Genomic DNA, 21061 nt, shown 5'->3' with positions numbered 1-21061 from the left:
AGTACTGGCTGTTCATAGCCTATAGTCACATCGCTCCTAGCCCCTTCCAGGCTGTACTCAATATTAGACGTGTGTGTCACTGAAACACTGCCCAGCTCCCAATCATTTTTTGTTGGAACCCCACTTTGCAAGGGACAGGTAAACTCATGCTACTTATGGCCCCTCACTTCATGTCCCAAGGCAACTTTTCCTCCCCGGTTTCTTTTTCCTGTCCTTTTTCTGCAGTTTTTCTCTAACCTTTTTAACATTTTAAAATTCTCTTATGAATTTTTATGCTCCTCTGCCTCCTGCCCACCATCACTCACAAGAAGACAACATTCTGCTTGCTGTGAAGCTTGAGGCATCTATTGGTTGCACATGTATGTGCACTCGGCCACAGGGCCATTTCAGCTGAGTGCTATGAGAGCTGAAAAGCTCAAATAAGCTTTTGGACTGCAACCCTGTACACATAAGCTGCTCTTGTGGCCAGATGAATATGGGGCTGTCAGGAGAGACGAGAGGGAAGACAGACATATTTCCATAAGTCGCCCTCAGCTTTACTTGGAGCTATGGGAGCGTATTTGCAGTGCCCCTGTTTTGTTGCTTCTCTTCCTGTGCATCCCCTACACTAGCACCACCCACCACTGCAGTTCAGGTAACATTGGATTAACCTAATAACTTAAATGTACCCTAAATGTTACTTTGTATCACAGGGCTCTACTGACATCCTGTTTGTATGGAATGATATGAATGAGCCTTCAGTCTTCAAAGGGGCAGAACTAACCATGCAGAGAGATGCTGTCCACCATGGCAACTGGGAACACCGGGAGGTTCACAATCTCTATGGCTTTTACCAGGTAGGACACCTAAAGACAAAAATCTACTGCCAGAGATACTCTATCCTGGATGATGATGGTTTTTATTATATGTACTATGGTAGCGCTCAGATGGTCCTATCAAGATTGGGGCCCTGTTGTACTAGGTGCCAGTATTTTGGAATCAGCTTCTCCATGATAAGACCTGTAACAGTGATAGCACTCATGCATATCTTTCTACTGCAACGTGTAAGGACATCAATCTATTACATATGCAGTTAGTATTTTTATATTTTTCCCTGTTCTAGTGTCTTCCAACAAACTGTGAGTACTTAACTAATAATAATTACTATTATTTCTAGACATATATTTCATATTGTTCCTGCGTTTAATTGTCTACAACAGGAGTATGATATATACTGTTTGTAATTAGGTTATCTCCTTGTCAGTTATTCTTATGCTTTGCAGCAAATGGCAACTGCAGAAGGACTTATCAAACGCTCTGGGGGACAGAAGAGGCCATTTGTCCTCACACGATCTTTCTTTGCCGGATCACAGAAGTATGGTAAGCATGGACAAGCTTCATGAAATCATGTTTTTCTGTAATGCTTTATTTATTTATTTATGCATGCTAGGCCTGGTACTAGGGCTGTCAAACAATTAAAAAATAATTGCAATTAATCACAAGATTAAAAAGTTGTGATTAATTGCAGTTTTAATCACACTGTTAAACAATATAGAATACCAATTTAAATTCAGCAGAGTACTTGAAGCAAATTTATTAGCTTGTCACTTTCTTCTTTCCTTTCCCCCTAATTGCAAGTATAAATTGACCTACAGGCCTGAATTCAGTGTGTAAACTTGAAACCTTGCTACTGGTATTTCCAGGTGCAGTATGGACAGGAGACAACGTAGCAGAGTGGAGTTACTTAAAAATCTCCATTCCAATGTTGCTCACAATCAGCACTGCAGGAATTTCATTCTGTGGAGGTAAGGAGTTTAGCTGGATTCTTCACTAAATGCAGGCCACCAGACTTACTGAGCTTGACTCTCAAGATTTAAACACACAACAACCAGAACAACCCACTTCTTTCCTACACTCCAATCTGTTTCAAAACAGTTTCCTGTATTTAGTCCATTTACAGCTCCCAGTAGCATTCTTCTCTCCTTCCTTTGCATATGCATCTTTGTTAGCATGTGAGTCCCTTGAACTGACAGCTTGGAGTTGTCTTCCATGAGCATCAGTATAATTTTCCCCTGTGACAAGGAAAACCACTCACTATGTCTCTAAATGCTATCAACCTGTTTCACCATCAATTAAGAGTCCGATAATTTTTTTCACTTTGTGTGGCCAAGCAGCTGCCTTTCAGCAGGATAGGAGGTACCATATTACATTAATGTATTTATAGATCTGTAATAAGAGAAATTCATGTTTTTGCAGAACACTTTCATAAACCGGTTAACATGTCTCTTTAAATTTTAGCTGATGTGGGCGGGTTTATTGGGGACCCAGAACCAGAGCTACTTGTTCGCTGGTATCAGGCTGGTGCACACCAACCATTCTTCAGAGGCCATGCCAATATCGAAAGCAAACGGCGTGAACCATGGCTATTTGGGGATGAGAACACACGGATCATCAGAGAAGCCATTAGAGAGCGCTACACCCTTCTGCCCTACTTGTATTCACTGTTCTACCGGGCACACACCACTGCTGAGCCAGTCATGAGGTAAGATCATAAGGAAATACATTAAAACTATTTGTATTGCTCTTTATGTAAAGGCCCCTCTTATGAGCCAGGAAATTTTATAATTGTGTCAAGATGGATGTTTCGGGGGGGAAATTAAATTACTCTTCTTTACTTTTGTGACTTTCAATTTGAATTTTTAAAAGCAAATAATATATACATTCATTTTCTAAAGAGAGCAATTGAGCACATGAGTTAAACAAACCATTACCATCAAGGCCGGCTCCAGACACCAGCTGAGCAAACCTAGGGCGGCAGGGCCGCTTTTTTTTTTTTTTTTTTTTTTTTTTTGTTCGCTGCTCCAGCCACCCTGTAGGGGGCAGCGGCGCAGAGGAGGGGAGCGCCCTGCAGCAAACTTGGCAGGGCAGCCCGTGTCCTTCCCTCCCCGCTGACCAGAGCAGAGCAGATCCTTCCCGTCAGGCGGCGTGGCGGTTGGGGCCGCATGGGAAGCGCCCCGCTGAAGCGCTGGCCGGCCTCTTCTCTCTCTCCCCCCAGCTCCCTCCCCTTCCCCCTGCCCTCCACTAGACCGGGCGCGTACTCTGCAGCACAGGGAGTCCCCTGACTCCGGCCGCCTTGTAGGATTTTTTGTTTTGTTTTTCCTCTGCTTTGCTGGCCGTACCGTTGTTTCTCCCCCCACCCTCCTGCTTTGCTGCTCCAACCGCGCCACTTTTGTCTTGTTCCCCCCCTCCGCTTTGCCACTCCAGCCTTGCCGTGTTCCCCCACACACTTTGCCGCTCCAGCTGCGCCGTGTTTCCTTCCGCCCCCCCACTTTGCTGCTCCAGCCAGGCCGGGTTTTTTTTTTTCCCCCCTGCTTTGCTGCTCCGGTGGCCTCACCCCCCCCCTTTTTTTTTTGCTGGGGGCGGCAAAAAAGCCAGGGCCAACCCTGATTACCACATAGTGTCTTAGCTAAATTTCTAAAATACAGTAGAGCCCAAGAAGAATGTTATCATTATTCTTATCCGTATCTAAATACTGCCAGTGGTTCCCTAAGCTTACCTGAAAGTTTCAAAGACTGCCTTTTCTCTCTCTGGTAAATGCTTTTGGTTCATTTGAAGAAACTGGGCCAACTGGGTTACCTTTCCCAGAGTTCATTTCATATAGATAATTCAAGTATGAGGTATATGCCATGCCACATTTCCTATAATCATTTTTCCTTTAGTAATGTAATACAAACATTAAATTAGTAAACTAGCTTCCATTGTGCTACTTTCCAGTCTATAATGAGAGGTCTCCATGGAGCTGCGTGCAACAGTCACATCAGTAGAAAATAAATATTACTAATCTCTCTTATATTTTTGTCTCTTACAAATGGCACTAGAATTGCTGTCCTTTTTTCAAATTTCTCTTCACTAGTTGTAATGCAAAAGCATTTAAAGATAAGGCCTAACTTTTAATAGGACAGAAGCTCTGGGATGCACTCAGTTGTGAACCTGATTTGTGCATTCAGGCACTACAAGAGCCAAAGGGAGTATCTGTCTGGCTCTTTGCATATACAAATGTCCCATTTGTATATACTGGTGAGCATCTAACCATCCCCTAGGCTTCTACCTTTCTAAAAATCAGGCCCATGTTGACTATATACAATAATAAATACTGCCATGGTTATAGCTAGCATTGTGGCAAATTCAGAAACTAAAAAGGAAGTGTGGTATTTTCTTCACTGGTTTATGAAGGCAAGCAGAATGTAAAATCTGCAAGTACTCCTTCTTTTTGCCAACAAACAGTGATGTTGCACCATTAAACAGTATGCCTATTAGTAAGCTGGTCAGGCAGGCATTGTTTGTGAGAGAATGCACAGAATTGCTCCAGTTCTTGTTTCTAACTAGAAAGAGCTATTGTTATCATAACATTTGGAATTATAAATAAGCAAAAGAAGGCCTGTGCAGTGACCATGTGATTAGCGTACCACATTACTATGCAATTCATCTTCTGAGTCAGGTTTCTCAGTCCCTGACCAACAAGACCCAGGATTGCTGTCAAGCCAGCACAGTCAGCTGCTGAGAAGAAAAGAGACTGTCCCCCAGAAATGAGCCAATGTAGGAGCAATGCTGATGGTCTCTGAAGGAAAGTCATCTCCATCTCCCCTCTGCTAGAAGAAAGATCGATGCTATATGAGTTCATCAGGAAAGGAGAGGATTCCCAGGGTTGCCAAGGGCAAAACAGAGACACATGCCAAAACCAGAGCAAAAAGAAAAACAAACAGTAGTTAGACTGAGCACACTCACTGAGTAGCCCAAATACTGTGATCTGGCCTGCAAGAGTCTACGGAGGAGGCTGAGTTAGACCAGCTTTTTGCTTGCAGTAGATACACTGGGAAGTGCCTTAACTCTCGTTCAGCTGGGAAACATGATGATTGTATAAGAAGTGGCATTTAAAGGGACAGATGAGAAATGTGTCCAGTCTTCCTTGGTTGGATGGCGGTAGTCACAAAATGGGCCTTGTAGGAGAGTGGGAATGTAGAAAATGGTGGGGAGCCTGTGGACTCCAGCTGAGTCACAGAGGTGTCCAATGGAAAAGAAAAAACTGACAAGACTCCACCTTGCTTTCTACAGGCCTCTCTGGGTAGAGTTCCCCAAGGAACAAGAAACTTTTGGTGTGGAAGACGAATACATGCTGGGTAAGTTAACCATTTCCTAAATCCAGACATCAGCTGGTGTTTAAGTTTCAAAGTTAAGCACTTCTGCATATTACAGTAGCAAAAAGTATGAAAACCCTGGCAAAGATTTTTGAAAGTGAGAGATATTTTAAAGAGGCCTGATTTTCAGAGGGTGAATGCACAACACTTCTGAAAATCAGATTCCTTTAAATATGTCTCACATTGAGGTGAAAAAATTGTGGCACTCATCATTAGTCGCTTTTGAAAATCTTGGCTCTCATTTCCATATGGCAGAGATGGAACTTAGTTCCAGCATCTAAAACCACAACCTACATCAGGTGTGACATCTAAACTAATTATCCAGAGCTGATGGCGAGGTTGGAGTGATTTCAGTGCCTCTGATGGAATTTACTTTCTCTGTGGACTCTAATAAATCATCCCTGCCAGGGTTGAGCTAGAAAAATACATCTTTAAGAGCAAAATTTTAACCTTTTTGAATGTTCCAAGTGTTAGAACTTCAGAAACTTTTCTCCCACACATCCTTGTCCATTACAGATCTTTGAACACTGAACTATGCAATCAACCTACTCAATATATTTTTCAGAAAAAAGTGTAAACATTTCCAATGAAGTGCATTGAAAAGGAGTTTGTTTGCCAAATGAGGTTTCCTTCTTCCTTGCTTCTGGTTGTAAGAAAGTGTTTTTTTTTTAAATACGAAAATATATTAATTGATTCCCCAGTCCCTCACCAGTCCTGTGTGCAAGCACATTAACCCATAGGACCCTGGATTTTATCGTCTGTGAAGAGGGACCATTTTTGTGGGAGTCCATTGTTAACATATTGATAACACTCCATAGTTTTGGATTCTATGCTGGTGTTAAACATTGCATGGTCATAACTCTTACAGACACTGAGTACTACTTTCAAAAGCACCTAAATGAATTAGGCACTTGCCCAACTCCCATTGCATTTCAAAGAGATTTGAACATCTGATTCCCTTAAGTGCATTTGAAAATCTTATCCAATAAGTCTGTAGTCTTCAACCTTAAATATTAAGCCCCACAATGGAATCTTTAAGTAAAGGCAAAACAGTTATATAAGAGATAGGTATTATTAACTTATACAGCACTTTTCATTAGTAGATCTCACAGTTCTGTCTTTACAAAGGAGGTCAGTATCATCCCCTTTTTACAGATGGGGTAACTGAGGCACAGAGAGGTGAAGTGACTTGCCCAAGGTCACTCACTAGGCCAGTAGCCGAGCCATGAATAGAGCCCAGGTCTCCTTGAGGTCTCAGTCCAATGCCCTATTCACAGGCTATGCTGCATCTTCTAATTTTCTTTTGTATCTTTTATTTCCAGGAAACGCTTTACTGGTGCATCCAGTCATTGAACAAAAGGCCACTACAGTGAATGTTTTGCTGCCTGGGTCAGATGAGGTATGGGTAACTAAGAACCCACTCTAATGTTTGAATCAAAGAAAGTGCATTAACTCCATTCTCGTGAGTCCTCCTCTATCCCAGCGTAACCAATAAGTGATATTGCTACTAGCGGCAACCCAAGTCCCCTTCTCAAGGCCTCTCTTCCCCATTTGTCTGTCTCTTGCGCAGCAATCTCTGTACTTTCTACACATAGACTACCCTCCCTGGGCAAGCACCCCAAGCTATTACTCTCTTCTAATTTAAATCCCTCCTTAAGCCCCACTCCTTCCATGATACCTTGTTGGAATTATTAATATGGGAAACCACCAAACATGAATTTAATCATAAATTCCTTTATTAAATTCAAAGGCCAAATGATACTTATACAGTTGCTCTAAACATGCCTACAAACCCTAACTAATAAGCAATTTACTATATCCAAACAGTAACAAAAATGTATACATATTTGATCAAGATACTTACAAATGGACTACACCCAGGGGTGTTTAGATCCGTATTGGCTGGCTCCAACATGGTCAGGCAGGTATTAGCAATGAATCCTTTAAGAGTTTACCTTTTATGCCCTTTTAACTAACAAGTGATGTCATTGCCAATTGCTGACTTCAGCTAAAAACCAATTTGAGACAGTTCACCTTATTTCCAGTCTTAATCCAGATAAGATTTAGCACCTCCTTTCTTCCCAAGGCTTTTCCTCCCTTCCCTCTAGCTGTCCAACAGTTTCCCCATTGCACCTAGGTTTACACAGGCTTTAACACTGGTGTGTGAGGTGGGGAAGGGCCATGTTGGCTCATTTTAAGACAGATTCACTTTGTTTTATTTAAAACCATCTGCAGTCATCCCTTTCGGTCAGAGGCTTTCTTTTTAGAAACTTCCCCTTATCTCATTAATTATTCTTTGAACCAGACATCCTCCCTACTTCATTCCTTCTGGCCTTATTATTTATTATTTTCAAGGCCTTCCTTCTTCTTGCTAGTCTGGGTCTTTCTTTACAACAAATATATATTTCCTTAACCAAACTTAAGGTAAATGTAGTTCTTTAATTTTATACTTATCCTACACCTCTGCAACATACTAGCTGACTTAAGTTTCATAGATTGATTCCAGGACTGGAAGGGACCTCGAAAGGTCATCGAGTCCAGTCCCCTGCCCTCATGGCAGTACCAAATACTGTCTAGATCATCCCTGATAGCCATTCATCTAACCTACTCTTAAATATCTCCAGAGATGGAGATTCCGCAACCTCCCTAGGCAGTTTATTCCAGTGTTTAACCACCCTGACAGTTAGGAACTTTTTCCTTATGTCCAACCTAAACTGCCCTTGCTGCAGTTTAAGCCCATTGCTTCTTGTTCTATCCTTAGAGGCTAAGGTGAACAAGTTTTCTTCCTCCTCCTTATGACACCCTTTTAGATACCTGAAAACTGCTATCATGTCCCCTCTCAGTCTTCTCTTTTCCAAACTAAACAAACTCAATTCTTTCAGCCTTTCTTCATGTGTCATGTTCTCTAGACCTTTAATCATTCTTGTTGCTCTTCTCTGGACCCTCTCCAATTTCTCCACATCTTTCTTTAAATGCGGTGCCCAGAACTGGACACAATATTCCAGCTGAGGCCTGACCAGCACAGAGTAGAGCGGAAGAATGACTTCTCATGTCTGGCTCACAACACACCTGTTAATGCATCCCAGATTCATGTTTGCTTTTTTTGCAACAGCATCACACTGTTGACTCATATTTAGCTTGTGGTCCACTATAACACCTATATCCCTTTCTGCCATACTCCTTCCTAGACAGTCTCTTCCCATTCTGTATGTGTGAAATTGATTGTTCCTTCCTAAGTGGAGCACTTTGCATTTTTCTTTATTAAACTTCATCCTGTTTACCTCAGACCATGTCTCCAAGTTGTCCAGATCATTTTGAATTATGATTCTATCCTCCGAAGCAGTTGCAATCCCTCCCAGTTTGGTATCATCTGCAAACTTAATAAGCGTACTTTCTATGCCAATATCTAAGTCGTTGATGAAAATATTGAACAGATCCAGTCCCAAAACAGACCCCTGCGGGACCCCACTTGTTATACCTTTCTAGCAGGATTGGGAACCATTAATAACTACTCCCTGAGTACGGTTATCCAGCCAGTTATCCACCCACCTTATAGTAGCCCCATCTAAGTTGTATTTGCCTAGTTTATTGATAAGATTATCATGCACGACCGTATCAAATGCCTTACTAAAGTCTAGGTATACCACATCCACCGCTTCTCCCTTATCCACAAGACTTGTTATCCTATCAAAGAAAGCTATCAGATTGGTTTGACATGATTTGTTCCTTACAGATCCATGCTGGCTATTCCCTATCACCTTACCACCTTCTAAGTGTTTGCAGATGATTTACCTAATTACTTGCTCCATTATCTTCCCTGGCACAGAAGTTAAACTAACTGGTCTGTAGTTCCCTGGGTTGTTTTTACTTTCCTTTTTATAGATGGGCACTATATTTGCCCTTTTCCACTCTTCTGGAATCTCTCCTGTCTCCCAAGATTTTCCAAAGATAATAGCTAGAGGCTCAGATACCTCCTCTATTAGCTCCTTGAGTATTCTAGGATGCATTTCATCAGGCCTTGGTGACTTGCAGGCATCTAACTTTTCTAAGTGATTTTTAACTTGTTCTTTTTTTGTTTTATCTTCCAAACCTACCCCCTTCCCATTAGCATTCACTGTGTTAGGCATTCCTTCAGACTTCTTGGTGAAGACCGAAACAAAGAAGTAATTGAACATCTCTGCCATTTCCAAGTTTCCTGTTACTGTTTCTCCTTTCTCACTGAACAGTGGGCCTACCCTATCCTTGGTCTTCCTCTTGCTTTTAATGTATTGATAAAAAGTCTTCTCATTTCCCTTTATTCCTGTAGCTAGTTTGAGCTCATTTTGTGCCTTTGCCTTTCTAATCTTGCCCCTGCATTCCTGTGTTGTTTGCCTATATTCATCCTTTGTAATTTGTCCTGGTTTCCATTTTTGATATGACTCCTTTTTATTTTTTAGATCATGCAAGATCTCGTGGTTAAGCCAAGCTGGTCTTTTGCCACATTTTCTATCTTTCCTACCCAGCGGAATAGCTTGCTTTTGGGCCCTTAATAGTGTCCCTTTGAAATACTGCCAACTCTCCTCCGTTGTTTTTCTCCTCAGTCTAGATTCCCATGGGACCTTCCCTATCAGCTCTCTGAGCTTACCAAAATCCACCTTCCTGAAATCCATTGTCTCTATTTTGCTGTACTCCCTTCTACCCTTCCTTAGAATTGTGAACTCGTTGATTTTATGATCACTTTCATCCAAGCTGCCTTCCACTTTCAAATTCTCAATGAGTTCCTCCCTATTTGTTAAAATCAAATCTAGAACAGCTTCCTCCCAGTAGCTTTTTCAGCCTTCTGAAGTAAAAAGTTGTCTGCAATGCAGTCCAAGAACTTATTGGATAGTCTGTGCCCTACTGTGTTATTTTCCCAACATATATCTGGATAGTTGAAGTCCCTCATCACCACCAAATCTTGGGCTTTGGATGAACTTGTCTGCTTATTTATTTACTTTCCTTTTCCTAGGATTAATTTTTCATTTATGTTGCAGGAAGGGGTCAAATGTTGGGATGGAGGATAGGAAGGACATTTGAGTTGAACCTGGGGGAAAAGACATGGGGGATGGATGGTAGAGGAAGTATGCAAGGAAAGGAACTTAAACAAATTTTTTCTTATAATCTTGCTGTGTGCCTGTCACTGTGATCACTTTGCTTGTGTGTTATATTCTTTTTACCCAAGACTGCATGCTCTTCAGAGCAGGTATTGTAATTTCAGCAACTAACACATTTTGGCCACTACCTCAGTCTAAGTAGTAATAATGCAAGTGCTGCAGGGCAGACTGTTGTTCTGTGCCCCAGTTAAGCACAGCAAACTCGCTCATACACTTATAAAAAGTCAGTGCCTCTCTGAAGAGAAAGTTGTTCTCCACATGATGGCAGTGCAATGTGCTTTTGCATAGAAGACTTGGTTTCAGAATCAGAGGTTGTGGAGGTGGTACTTTGAGAAGAGAGATTTCTTCAGCTTCCATGGCTAAGTGTTGACTAAAATTTTCTCAGCATCTCAAGTAACTAGATTTCCCACATGTCATGGGAATCCGCTCTGACGAATGCAAATCATTGCACTGAGTAGGAGCTTGAGATCTAATTTTGGAGGCAGATGAATGGGAAGACCGGTAGAAAAGGAGAGGACTGAATAGCCTTGAGTATGAAAGGTCAAGTAGAAGCCTGTGGCTCTCCCCAATATATCTCAGGAACTAGGAGTTCTTTGATAATTGTGCTTGAGATAAGGCAGAGTATAGAAATATGGGAAAGATTGCTTAGGGTCTCTCTCAGGAAGCTCTGACAAACACTTTTTTTTTTTTAGTTAAGAGTTGTATAGAAATTCACTGCCTGCCATGGCTATAACAGCTAATCCTGTCAGAGACTATGGTGCAGAGGCACAGGGTGCTTTGTATGGTCATTTTTAATGACCTGCTCTTGCAGCATGCTTTAGAATATCCCAATAAATTCAGTCAAGCGTGACGTCTAGGTGGTAGTTATTTTGTTTGCCTTATTTTAGTTCCCAGATAATAGAGAAAAGTCCACATTGACCTGCTTTATACAGTTTACAGCATTTATTCAGACAACATCAAAAACTGAATAACCTTACACTGGGGGCATGATCTCTCAAGGACAATGTGAAAATCACATGCTGTGTGGGTGCCTAGAAATGCATTTGGCTTGTTGCACGAGAAGGTTTCAGTTGTCAGACCAGCCTAAATTTAACCCTTCATATGTACTAAACACTGAACTGAAAAGCCCTTTTACTTAACATAAAAAGGCTGAAAATTCATGAGAAATAGACCATGTGTTCCTGTTGTCTCTTATACTCATTGCAAAGGCCCTAAAGCCAAAACAATCTGGAAGTGTGTACTAAAGAGGTTTGGTCCATAGCACATACCTCAGAACACAAGTTGGAGGCCTGTGGAAAACTTAGATAATTTTAAGGTACAAATGTGCTTACACTGGATTTTTTTCTCAAACTATTTTTTAAAAGTTTCATCATTTTGTGAATGACACTGTTGCTTAGCACCTGCAGCCTATTAGAGCAAATGCAACTTCTAGAAAAGGTCATTCTCCATTTTGTGTATCTGTGTAATGCACATTTACTAAGTCTCTTGGAAAGGTCTTTGGACTCAGCACACTAAATGCTATTCCTTGTATCACAAGAATACAGTAAAAGACAGTGACAGCCAGTGATGAATTCACAAAGCAAATGCCCCTGCAGAGGTATCAGATCTTTCCGTAATATATATCTTATGTTTGTTTCTTCTGCCTTTTCCCCTGATGTAGGTGTGGTATGACTTCAGAAGATTTAGACGACTGGACTATTCAGGAACTCTAAAGATCCCAGTAACACTGGAGAGTGTACGTTTTTGTTTTGTAACATTGCTTTTATTGGCTTGATAGATTAAAATAGATTTTCTCTCAAACACTCATAAATCCGAATAGTGACATTAGGCTGCAGTCCTGCAAGGAGAATTAAAATAGTTTCTGTGGAGAAAAAAAAAAGATGCTGTCTTAGCTCTAGGCAACATGGTTCAAACTAAGAAACAGCAAAGTGCTAATACGAGCACCCACGGCAGGCTCAGATAGATAAAGAAGGGGCTAATTATGTCAGAAGAGAACTCCACAGTTAACCCTCTTGCACCTCCCACTTAGAGGGACTATTTAGTAGAAATGCTGAAAGTGCAGAAAGTATTTCAACTGTGTTTGTAGCGAAGGAGGGTTCACTTGGACACCCTCACACTTCTAGGTGGGACTTCGTACTGTTCAAGCACTACATGAACATCAGCACTGGACTCTGTGCCCATTATCCATGTAAGTTATAGCAACTGTTGTACCAGAGGAGGGCAATGTACCATCTTTGTCAGTATCCCATGTCCTTTATTCAGATGGACCCAGTTACATCATGGCCCCCAATATATGCTATTGTTTGAGAAGACAGACACCGTACAGGGTGGGCAATCTCAGCAAATGTTGTTGGGATGATTTTGAGACAGGAAAAGCATGTGGGAAGATGAATTGTAAGCGGAATAGAGTTTATTCATCAACGTGCTGTCTGCTGAAGTGTCCTATGGGTGATAAGAAACAGCTGCAATTTTTTCCTCAATAAGCTAAAATTAAATGATCGGAGAATAGCACTAAGATTTCCACACTTGGATTCTTCTACCCTGGCTTTGTTATTGGCAGATTCCAGTGTTCCAGCGAGGGGGGAGTGTGGTGCCCCTTAAGACCACAGTAGGAAGATCCACTGAATGGATGACAGATATTTCTTACGAACTCCGTGTTGCTCTGGACTCCAAGGTACTCTGGGATTACATTTAGTTTATACACCTGTTCTGTCTCTTTTGGTCTCATCATGTCACTGCTCCTCTTTGCCCTCTAGCAGTAGGACCTGGTTTATAGGGAACAGGAGGTCTCCTTCTGCCTGTTCAGCCAGCACAGTACAGTGCTTGCCTACACACCAGCTAGAAGAAGAGCCAGTCTCCTCCAGATTGCTGTGGAGAAACTTGGCCCTCTTCTCACTGGTCTGGGCTCCACTCTTTGTGCTGGGATTCATGCCAGAGCACGCAAACTGTTTGTTCAACATGTGACTAGGATTTCTGCACAAGTAAAGCATTTCCTGACCTTCCCCTGGCCCTTCCTCTCCTTGTCAGCCACCCTCCAGCAGCTTGGAGAAAGGAGAGGAGTGCTGGATTGCTTCAGGCCACAAACTTCCTCTTCAGACCCAGAGAGAATGAATTTAGCAACTGTCTTTTTAAATACAAGCCAACAGCGGAAAGTACTGCACAGACACCACAATGAATTTACAAAACCATAACATCCAGAATGTTCTTTTAGTAATGCTGGATTGTTCTTCAAGGGAGTGTTTTAACCTACCAGAGATCATAAACGGTTCTAGTGGCTTCTAACTGTTAACTTCAGCATATAGTGATGCTTATTTTCAGTTTCATTGTCCAACACTCAGGCTTCTGTTAACTTTGTTCTACATCTGATGTGTCCCATAGGACTTTGCAGTAGGTGAGCTCTATCTGGATGATGGGCATTCATTTCAGTACCTTCATAAGAAGCAATTCCTGCACAGGAAATTCACTTTCCACAAGAATGTTTTCTCTTCCAGGTAACGGCAGCTGTTGCAGGTAAAATCCCCATAAAAGGAAACCCCTTTTATAATTCACTTTACTTAGCAACAAATGTGCAAGTGTTATTCTTGTCCATTGCTCAAGAACCCCCAGGGATAGAGAGTTTCACATGCAAAATTGGAGAGGAGGTACTCTGCATACACAGTCAGACCTGGAATAGTGAGTACAGCTCTGGTTCACACTATTTCAGAAGGATACAGATTTACTAAATTAAATATAACCAAGGGCAGCAACAGGGATCCAAGGATTAGATAAGAAGGTATATGGGAAAGACTGAGGAAGCTAAATTTAGAGTTTTGCAAAGGGAAGACACGTAGGGGATACAATCATTTTATGGATAGTGTTGGGGTAACCATATCAATAAAGACTATGTTCTGAGATTACAAATAATGCAGGGACAAATACTTACTAGCAATGAAGCCAAGGAAGGAAATGTTGAAACATAATCAGAAAATGTATGGCAAGAGAATAGTAGCATAGAAAAACAAAGAGGGTAGTCAGGCATGCTAAATACCAAAAATATCCACAACTGCTTGTAAGTAGGCAAATGTCTCAAATATATCACTCCCAGACTTCCACCAACTACTGTAACAAAATTTGTTCTCCAGATGGATACGTAGCACCATCATTAACCTACAGGTTTTTTTCTTGCTCCTTCAGCTCTTAAGTGTGAGTTAGAGATCATCTGTACTATGAAACTTACCTTAAAGCAGGATCATAGAATGGCTTGGGTAACATGACTGAAACACAGATTAGTCCCCTCAGTGCAGGCACGACTGAATCACACAGACAGGCCCTTCACCATTTGTATCTATTTAAATCATTTTCTGATGCTATCCAGGTAACCAGGAGCTTGTGAAACCCACTTATGCACCCATTAGGCAGTTGGTGATGAAGGGAAAAAAATATCACACCTCCCTCAAGAAAAAGAATGCTAGGGAAAATAAACTGAGTTTTGGATCCTGAAATAAGCGACTGTAGTAGTGGTTTGTCCCTCCAAGTTTTATGCCTGGGTTGGCTCTCCAACCACAGGTAGAAACTGCTGTGTCTGAGACTGTCTGTTTTCTTTTTCAGCTGTGCTGATGAAATTGGGCAGTACCACACACAATGTGTAGTTGAACGGGTACTAATTCTGGGAGTTCAAAAGCAACCCACATCTGTGACAGTCAGTCTCCAGGGTAAGAGAGGCAAGTATTTTATACTTCACTTCAGTTTTTTAAAATCTTACTGTAATGGTAGCACTAATTAAAGGTGGCAGATGACAACACTGAAAGGAAAACTATAAGCATGGGGAGCAATAGTACAAGCTTCCCAGTGCTGTCCCTCCAGTATATCCCACCCTGTTCTTGCGGGACCATCACTGTGGATAAGAGGGTAGTTCAGTTTGCAAGCCTAGTTAATCCTTGGCCCCTCTACTGAAGGTGTTGACTAAAGCACCAGTTGTTGCAACTAGTGTGTAAATTGGTGGCTTGATTGTGCAGAAACCACAGCAAACGGCTGTAAGGTGCATTCATTAGGAGAAAGTCTTGATAAACACAAAACAAAAAACAAACAAGGTAACAAAGCTGTCTCAGCCTGGGGATCAACCTAGCTCTCCGAGCCCAGGGAGGGAGTCCTGCCTTGCCCCAGACATTCTCCCCCTTCTGCCTCTCCAGCATTCCTTCCACTGAGCATCTGTGCAAGGAAAAGTGAAATGGAGGCTGGGGTTAACTCCTTTTCGTGTGAGGACCAGGTAGTGCGTGTCATGTAGTGGGAGTGATAATTTTTCATTATACCTGCCCACTAGGGAACTGCGCTGAAACTTAGGCGCCAGTGTCTCCATAGGAAGAGACCTTGCTGCTATTGGAAATCAGGGACAAGGTGGTTGGCTGCTCCCACTGAAGGGCCCACCAGTGTGATAACTTCCAGAGCCAAAAAAAAACTTTGGTCAACAGTGACAATTGCCATACTTCAGGATTAACAAATTTAGATAACCTTGTTTTACAGAGCATGCAGTTGGAGATACAGCTTAATAACAACACTCTTAGACCCCTAAATAGGGTTGATCAGACTGGTCCAAGAAAGGAAATTTGCAGGCAAGAACAAAAGTTTCTATTCTCTCGCTGACGCAGTAGGGTTCACAGATTCTGACAGTGCAGAACCCACTGAACTCTACAAGGACCTGCCTAGGGAAAGCTAGCAAAATTTACACAGAGGACCTATCCCTCCAGGCCTCCCTTTCCCCTTTGGGAATCATAATGTCATTGTGCCTGTCTGCACCTGTCTCTACCCCTACTAATGCACAAAAAGTGACAGTTAATGCAGAAACAAGCATTCACTTCTGTTATTTCTGCAGGAAAATCCTTGGATATAAGAGAAGATAAGGGTTCAGAATGGTAGCTTCCCCCAAAAAAACATGGAGCCCCAAGCATATGTTTGCAGAGTTGGAGAAAGGAAGAGGTGATACCATAGACTCTGATGCACCCTTATGAGTATACTGGAGATTTAGCCAGTAATTGCTCTCCTTTTATCACCTCCAGGCCTAACAAAGGAGATAATCTGACCCAATAAGAGTGAGAGAAATAAGGCAATCATGTATAACTTTGTTCAGAAGAGGTTTTCTTAGAGTGCGTCATAAACTCTCTCTTCTCCTATTGCAATTCAGATGGGAAAGACAAAGAAGTGGTTTTCACATATGATGCCAAGACCTCCATGTTGACACTCGAAAAACTATTATTAAATGTTGGTGCTGACTGGGAAATTCACATCAAGTGAGAGGAGAAACTGTGTCTTCAAAGAACTGGATGGAAAGTTGAAAGGAAATGGTTCTGAAGGACTTAAATTTCTCTCTTGAATCTGACTAGTTTGAAATAATGTAGGCAGAACTATAGCAGCCCCAGACTAATCTTTCTTAACATTTTAAAAAAAAAATTGATTTAATCTAGATTTGACAAGCTCTTCCCTGGTCAGTAGCTGGCAAAAGTAATAGTAATGCGATCATATCACTGGAAAAGGCTCATCGCTGTCCTGCTAAGGCTGGTTTCATTTTGGCAGACAGGATTCTGCAGGCAGTGAGCTAAATTCTGCGCTCCCTTACACCCATGCAATAAAGTCCCCCATTAGGCTGTGGAAGAGACTGGGCCTGGTTTTCAAGGTCTTAAACCCAAGAATTTCTAGTTTTTAAATTTCAGGCAGTTTTCTATGTGTCTGCAAATCACGGCTATTTTGACTGTTCAGCAAATAGGGCATTTCAGAGAGGGAGGAGGGGAGGAGCCCTGAATCAGCTCTATCAAAGAGCATTGATGAATCTATGCAAAATGAAAAGGACTAAAATGTATGTCTAGGACATTGTGTGCAAACTATCTTGGGCAGAACCAACTTGAATGAGTGTGATTACTTCTGTTACAAGCATTCCCTTTCTGTCCCCACAACCCTAGCCTACAAGCCAAGGAACAGCCCTACAGTCTGTTTACGGGAAAGTAAATAACAGAGCTGGGTGAACAGTTCAGCTGTTGAATCTGAACTCAGCCCAAAGTTAAGGATTGTGAGGGCAGTATGTACCAGGTGATGTGCGTGAATAAAGGATAATATGGGAATGGGGAAATCATATTGAATATTTATTTCTAGACTTTATAAAAATCTAAATATTATAAAGGATAATATTGGCTTTGGATATTAGCTGGACTCCCATAAACACTTTCTATTACAATGCTTTTTCCCACCCTGCCAACCCCCAATATGTGTTGGTTGGGGCGATTGCCCAAGGTTTTATTTGAATGAGTACCAACTGTTTAAATAGAAGGCCTGCACGAGAAAAGCTCTGCTCTTACAGATCTTATAAGATGTGCTGTAGCAGGGCTTTCTTCCTCCAGATTTTAGCCCAGGGGTGGGCAAACTACAGCCTGCGGGCCACATCCAGCCCTCTAGCCAGTTTAATCTGGTCCTCGAGCTCCCCGCTGGGGAGTGGGGCCTGGGGCAGGGGAGTTCGGGGATGGAGCTCAGGGTGTGGGGGTGTGGATAGGGGTCAGCGTGACCGGGGAGACCAGGATTGAATGCCCCCTCCCGGGACACCTGCCCCCAGTCAGGAAGGGGGGCAGGGCTTGGATGGGGGGGCAGAGTTTCTGGAGGCAGTCAGGGGACAGGGAGAAGGGGTGGTTGGATGGGGCAGGAGTTCCAGGGGGGCCATCAGGAATGAGAGGAGGGGTTGGATGGGGCAGCTTGGGTCCAGGGGCGGTCAGGGGACAGGGAGCAAGCGTATGTGGATGGGGCAGGAGTCTGAGGGGCAGCAGATAGGAGGTGGGGGCTGGGCCACGATGCCCTCTCCTAACCAGCCCTCTGTACAATTTACGAAACCCGATGCGGCCCTCAGGCCAAAAAGTTTGCCCCTCTCCTGCTCTAACTCCACACTGGCCAGCAAATACCAACAAGCTTGTACATGTCCCCGCTTTTCCCACTAAGCCTACGCAGTGCTTAGTCAATCAGTTCCACCTGCTGCAGTTTATTCTCTGTAGGGGATTTCTGGGAGTGCCAAGTTTCAAAACACAGCATTAGCTGTTACCATTATATTCTAAACGAATGACTGCAACTTAGTCAAGCAAGCCCATTCCGCATGGGACCCTGAGGATCTCCCTAACCTTTATTCTGAGGAACTATATTTACTCTCCTCCCCCTTTAAAATTATATACTCCCTTCAAGCAGAGGTGATCAGTGAGACTTTGAGCCAAGCAATAAACACTGGGGACCTGAAGATTTCTGTTTAAATCACAGTTGAGCCAATCCATTTGTGAAGGAGGTGAATCCTTTGTCTCCTTGAGCCTCGAATAGTCCAGTCTGAAAACAAGAGGATTTCACTGATCTGAGTTTTCCAAGGGACAGACATGACAAAAACAGTGCCAAATTCTGGCCTCAGTTATGCCAGTGTAACCTTTAAGAGAGGGCAACATTTTGTCCATGCTAAGAAAATTATCTTCCTACCTACCTCAAAAAATGAGGTAAAAAGTACTGGTTCTCCTCTTCAAGGACACAAAGGGCCTGACTCTGCTCTCACACTGATTTTACATGGTGTAACTCCACTGATTTCAGTGGAGTTACTCCTGATTTACACCAGAGGAGAATCGGGCCTTAGCTTTCTACCATTTTGTGAGTTTTACATAAAACCTGTCTCTAACAGAGTTCAGTATTGCTTCCTGCTTCTGAGCATGACTTGATTGCTGTTGCTGGTGTGTGGTTAACATTCCATTAGAATGCTACACACATTTTATCTTGATCTTGTGAGGGAAGATGTAATAAATGAACTAAGATTGTTTTCATCTTTAAAGAAGTCTTACGCCTTATTTCTTCCATCCTTCTTCCCACCGTGGAGATCCACAAATAAGCATCCTTTGAAATGCACCATTTTAGTACAAAGTGGAGGCTATAGCTGTCTACTGATAGTTAGACCCTGCCCCTCACTGTGATAGCTGAGCACCTAGGAAATATTTTATTTGCTACATTTACAAGTAGCAAAATCTTTAGGTCTGAGGACTTAGCTAAACTATGGTTCCAGGAGCAACATTCACATTATGTTTTGATAACAGCTATTACTGTTTTCTGTATATTAATACAATAGTGCGGGCAAGGCAAATACTGAAGATATTTTACATGTTGACTCATGCTGTTAACAACTGAAGACTGATAAATAATTCAATGAAGATATTAAAAGAAAACAATTTGAGATCATATGTAATGAAAATTAAATAGAAACTGTGTGTGTGTGTGTCCGTCCCCACAACATCTATATTTTAAGCAAGGTTGGATATTATGGTATTTCTGTTTGCAAAGAAAACCTGTTGCAAAACCTTTCTTGGTTCCAAATGATACTTCATATTTGTGTGTAAAATTCCCCCCAAACATTTCAAATACCAGAATCCCTTTAGAATATTTGTATTAGCATACATAGAAATCAGCATTCAGCGAAGGACAAACAAAACTTTCATTGGTTCCAGAACACTTACACCAGCACCACTCTGATAGAGCAGCAGTCTTGGCATAACAATGAGCTCATCAAGTATCTGACACTGCTTCTAGTATTTCCATTTGTTTTACTGCCTGTGTGATGATAGTTAAGTGAATTTTTGTACTGGAGGAAAACACAACGTGAACACAAACATACCCACAGAAAAGTCAGTGTTTCAAAGCAATAAGAGGTGTCTGCAATCTGATTATTTTGAATCACTCTTGAAAATATCCTGGAAAGAGATATTTGCTATATCCACAAAGCCATGTTGGATATGAGACTTACAAGACTCATGATCAAATATAAGGAGGAAATTACCAGTGCTGCAGAGGAACAGCCCATCTTGAGACAGCTGCTTTCAGGAGAGTTCCAAAGGCAGCTGATGTTTTCAGATTCCCTTCTCTATTTTGTGAAAGCATCATAAGTATTTCTTAATTGGAGGGGAAAGGAATCACGTGTGCATACAATCTACTGTTAATAACTTGGGGATTAATACTTAATGATCTGGATGATGGGATGGATTGCATCCTCAGCACATTCACAGATGACACTAAGCTAGGAGGAGAGGTAGATATGGTGGAAGGTAGGGATAGGGTCCAGAGTGATCTAGACAAACTGGAGGATTGGGCCAAAAGAAATCTGATGAGGTTCAACAAGGACAAGTGCAGAGTCCTGCACTTAGGATGGAAGAATCCCATGCACCACTACAGACTGGGGACTGATTGGCTAAGCAGCAGTTCTGCAGAAAGGGACCTGGGGATTACAGTGCACGAGAAGCTAGATATAAGTCAGCAGTGTACCCTTGTTGCCAAGAAGGCTAATGGCATATTGGACTGCATTAGTAGGAGCATTGCCAGGAGATTGAAGGAAGTGATTGTTCCCCTCTATTTAGCACTGGTGAGGCCACATCTGGAGTATTGTGTACAGTTTTGGGCCCCCCACTACAGAAAGGATGTGGACAAATTGGAGAGAGTCCAGCAGAGGGCAACGAAAATGATCAGGGGACTGGGGAACATGACTTATGAGGAGAGGGTAAAGGAACTGGGCTTGTTTAGTCTGCAGAAGAGAAGAGTGAGGGGGGATTTGATAGCAGCCTTCAATTACCTGAAGGAGGGTTCCAAAGAGGATGGAGCTCAGCTGTTCTCAGTGGGGGCAGATGACAGAACAAGGAGCAATGGTCTCAAGTTGCAGTGGGAGAGGTCTAGGTTGGATATTAGGAAACACTATTTCACTAGGAGGATGGTGAAGCACTGGAATGGGCTACCTAG

At 42.3% G+C, this 21061-nt stretch overlaps 1 protein-coding gene across 3 annotated transcripts in view; it reads left to right on the top strand.

The window, feature by feature from the left end:
- GANC (glucosidase alpha, neutral C) overlaps positions 1-17394 on the top strand; it is a 47553-nt gene extending 30159 nt beyond the window's left edge. Inside the window, exons 15-25 of one of the 3 annotated variants that reach the window (XM_050954938.1) lie at positions 693-836; positions 1263-1359; positions 1683-1784; positions 2278-2521; positions 5092-5156; positions 6497-6573; positions 11967-12041; positions 12867-12980; positions 13685-13797; positions 14894-14997; positions 16464-17394. In XM_050954938.1, coding sequence (XP_050810895.1) covers positions 693-836; positions 1263-1359; positions 1683-1784; positions 2278-2521; positions 5092-5156; positions 6497-6573; positions 11967-12041; positions 12867-12980; positions 13685-13797; positions 14894-14997; positions 16464-16573 — 1245 coding nt within the window. In that variant the 3' untranslated portion in view covers positions 16574-17394. Of the gene's footprint in view, positions 1-692; positions 837-1262; positions 1360-1682; positions 1785-2277; positions 2522-5091; positions 5157-6496; positions 6574-11966; positions 12042-12866; positions 12981-13684; positions 13817-14893; positions 15007-16463 lie in introns of those variants that run through there. The other 2 variants (XM_050954937.1, XM_050954939.1) reach the window with 2 other exon arrangements.
- The last annotated feature ends 3667 nt before the right edge of the window (positions 17395-21061 follow it).

This window comes from Gopherus flavomarginatus, chromosome 5 (genome assembly GCF_025201925.1).
Source record: "Gopherus flavomarginatus isolate rGopFla2 chromosome 5, rGopFla2.mat.asm, whole genome shotgun sequence".
Taxonomy (NCBI): domain Eukaryota; kingdom Metazoa; phylum Chordata; order Testudines; family Testudinidae; genus Gopherus; species Gopherus flavomarginatus.
Note: the sequence above shows the minus strand (reverse complement) of the source record. Positions and strands in the feature narration are given on the sequence as shown.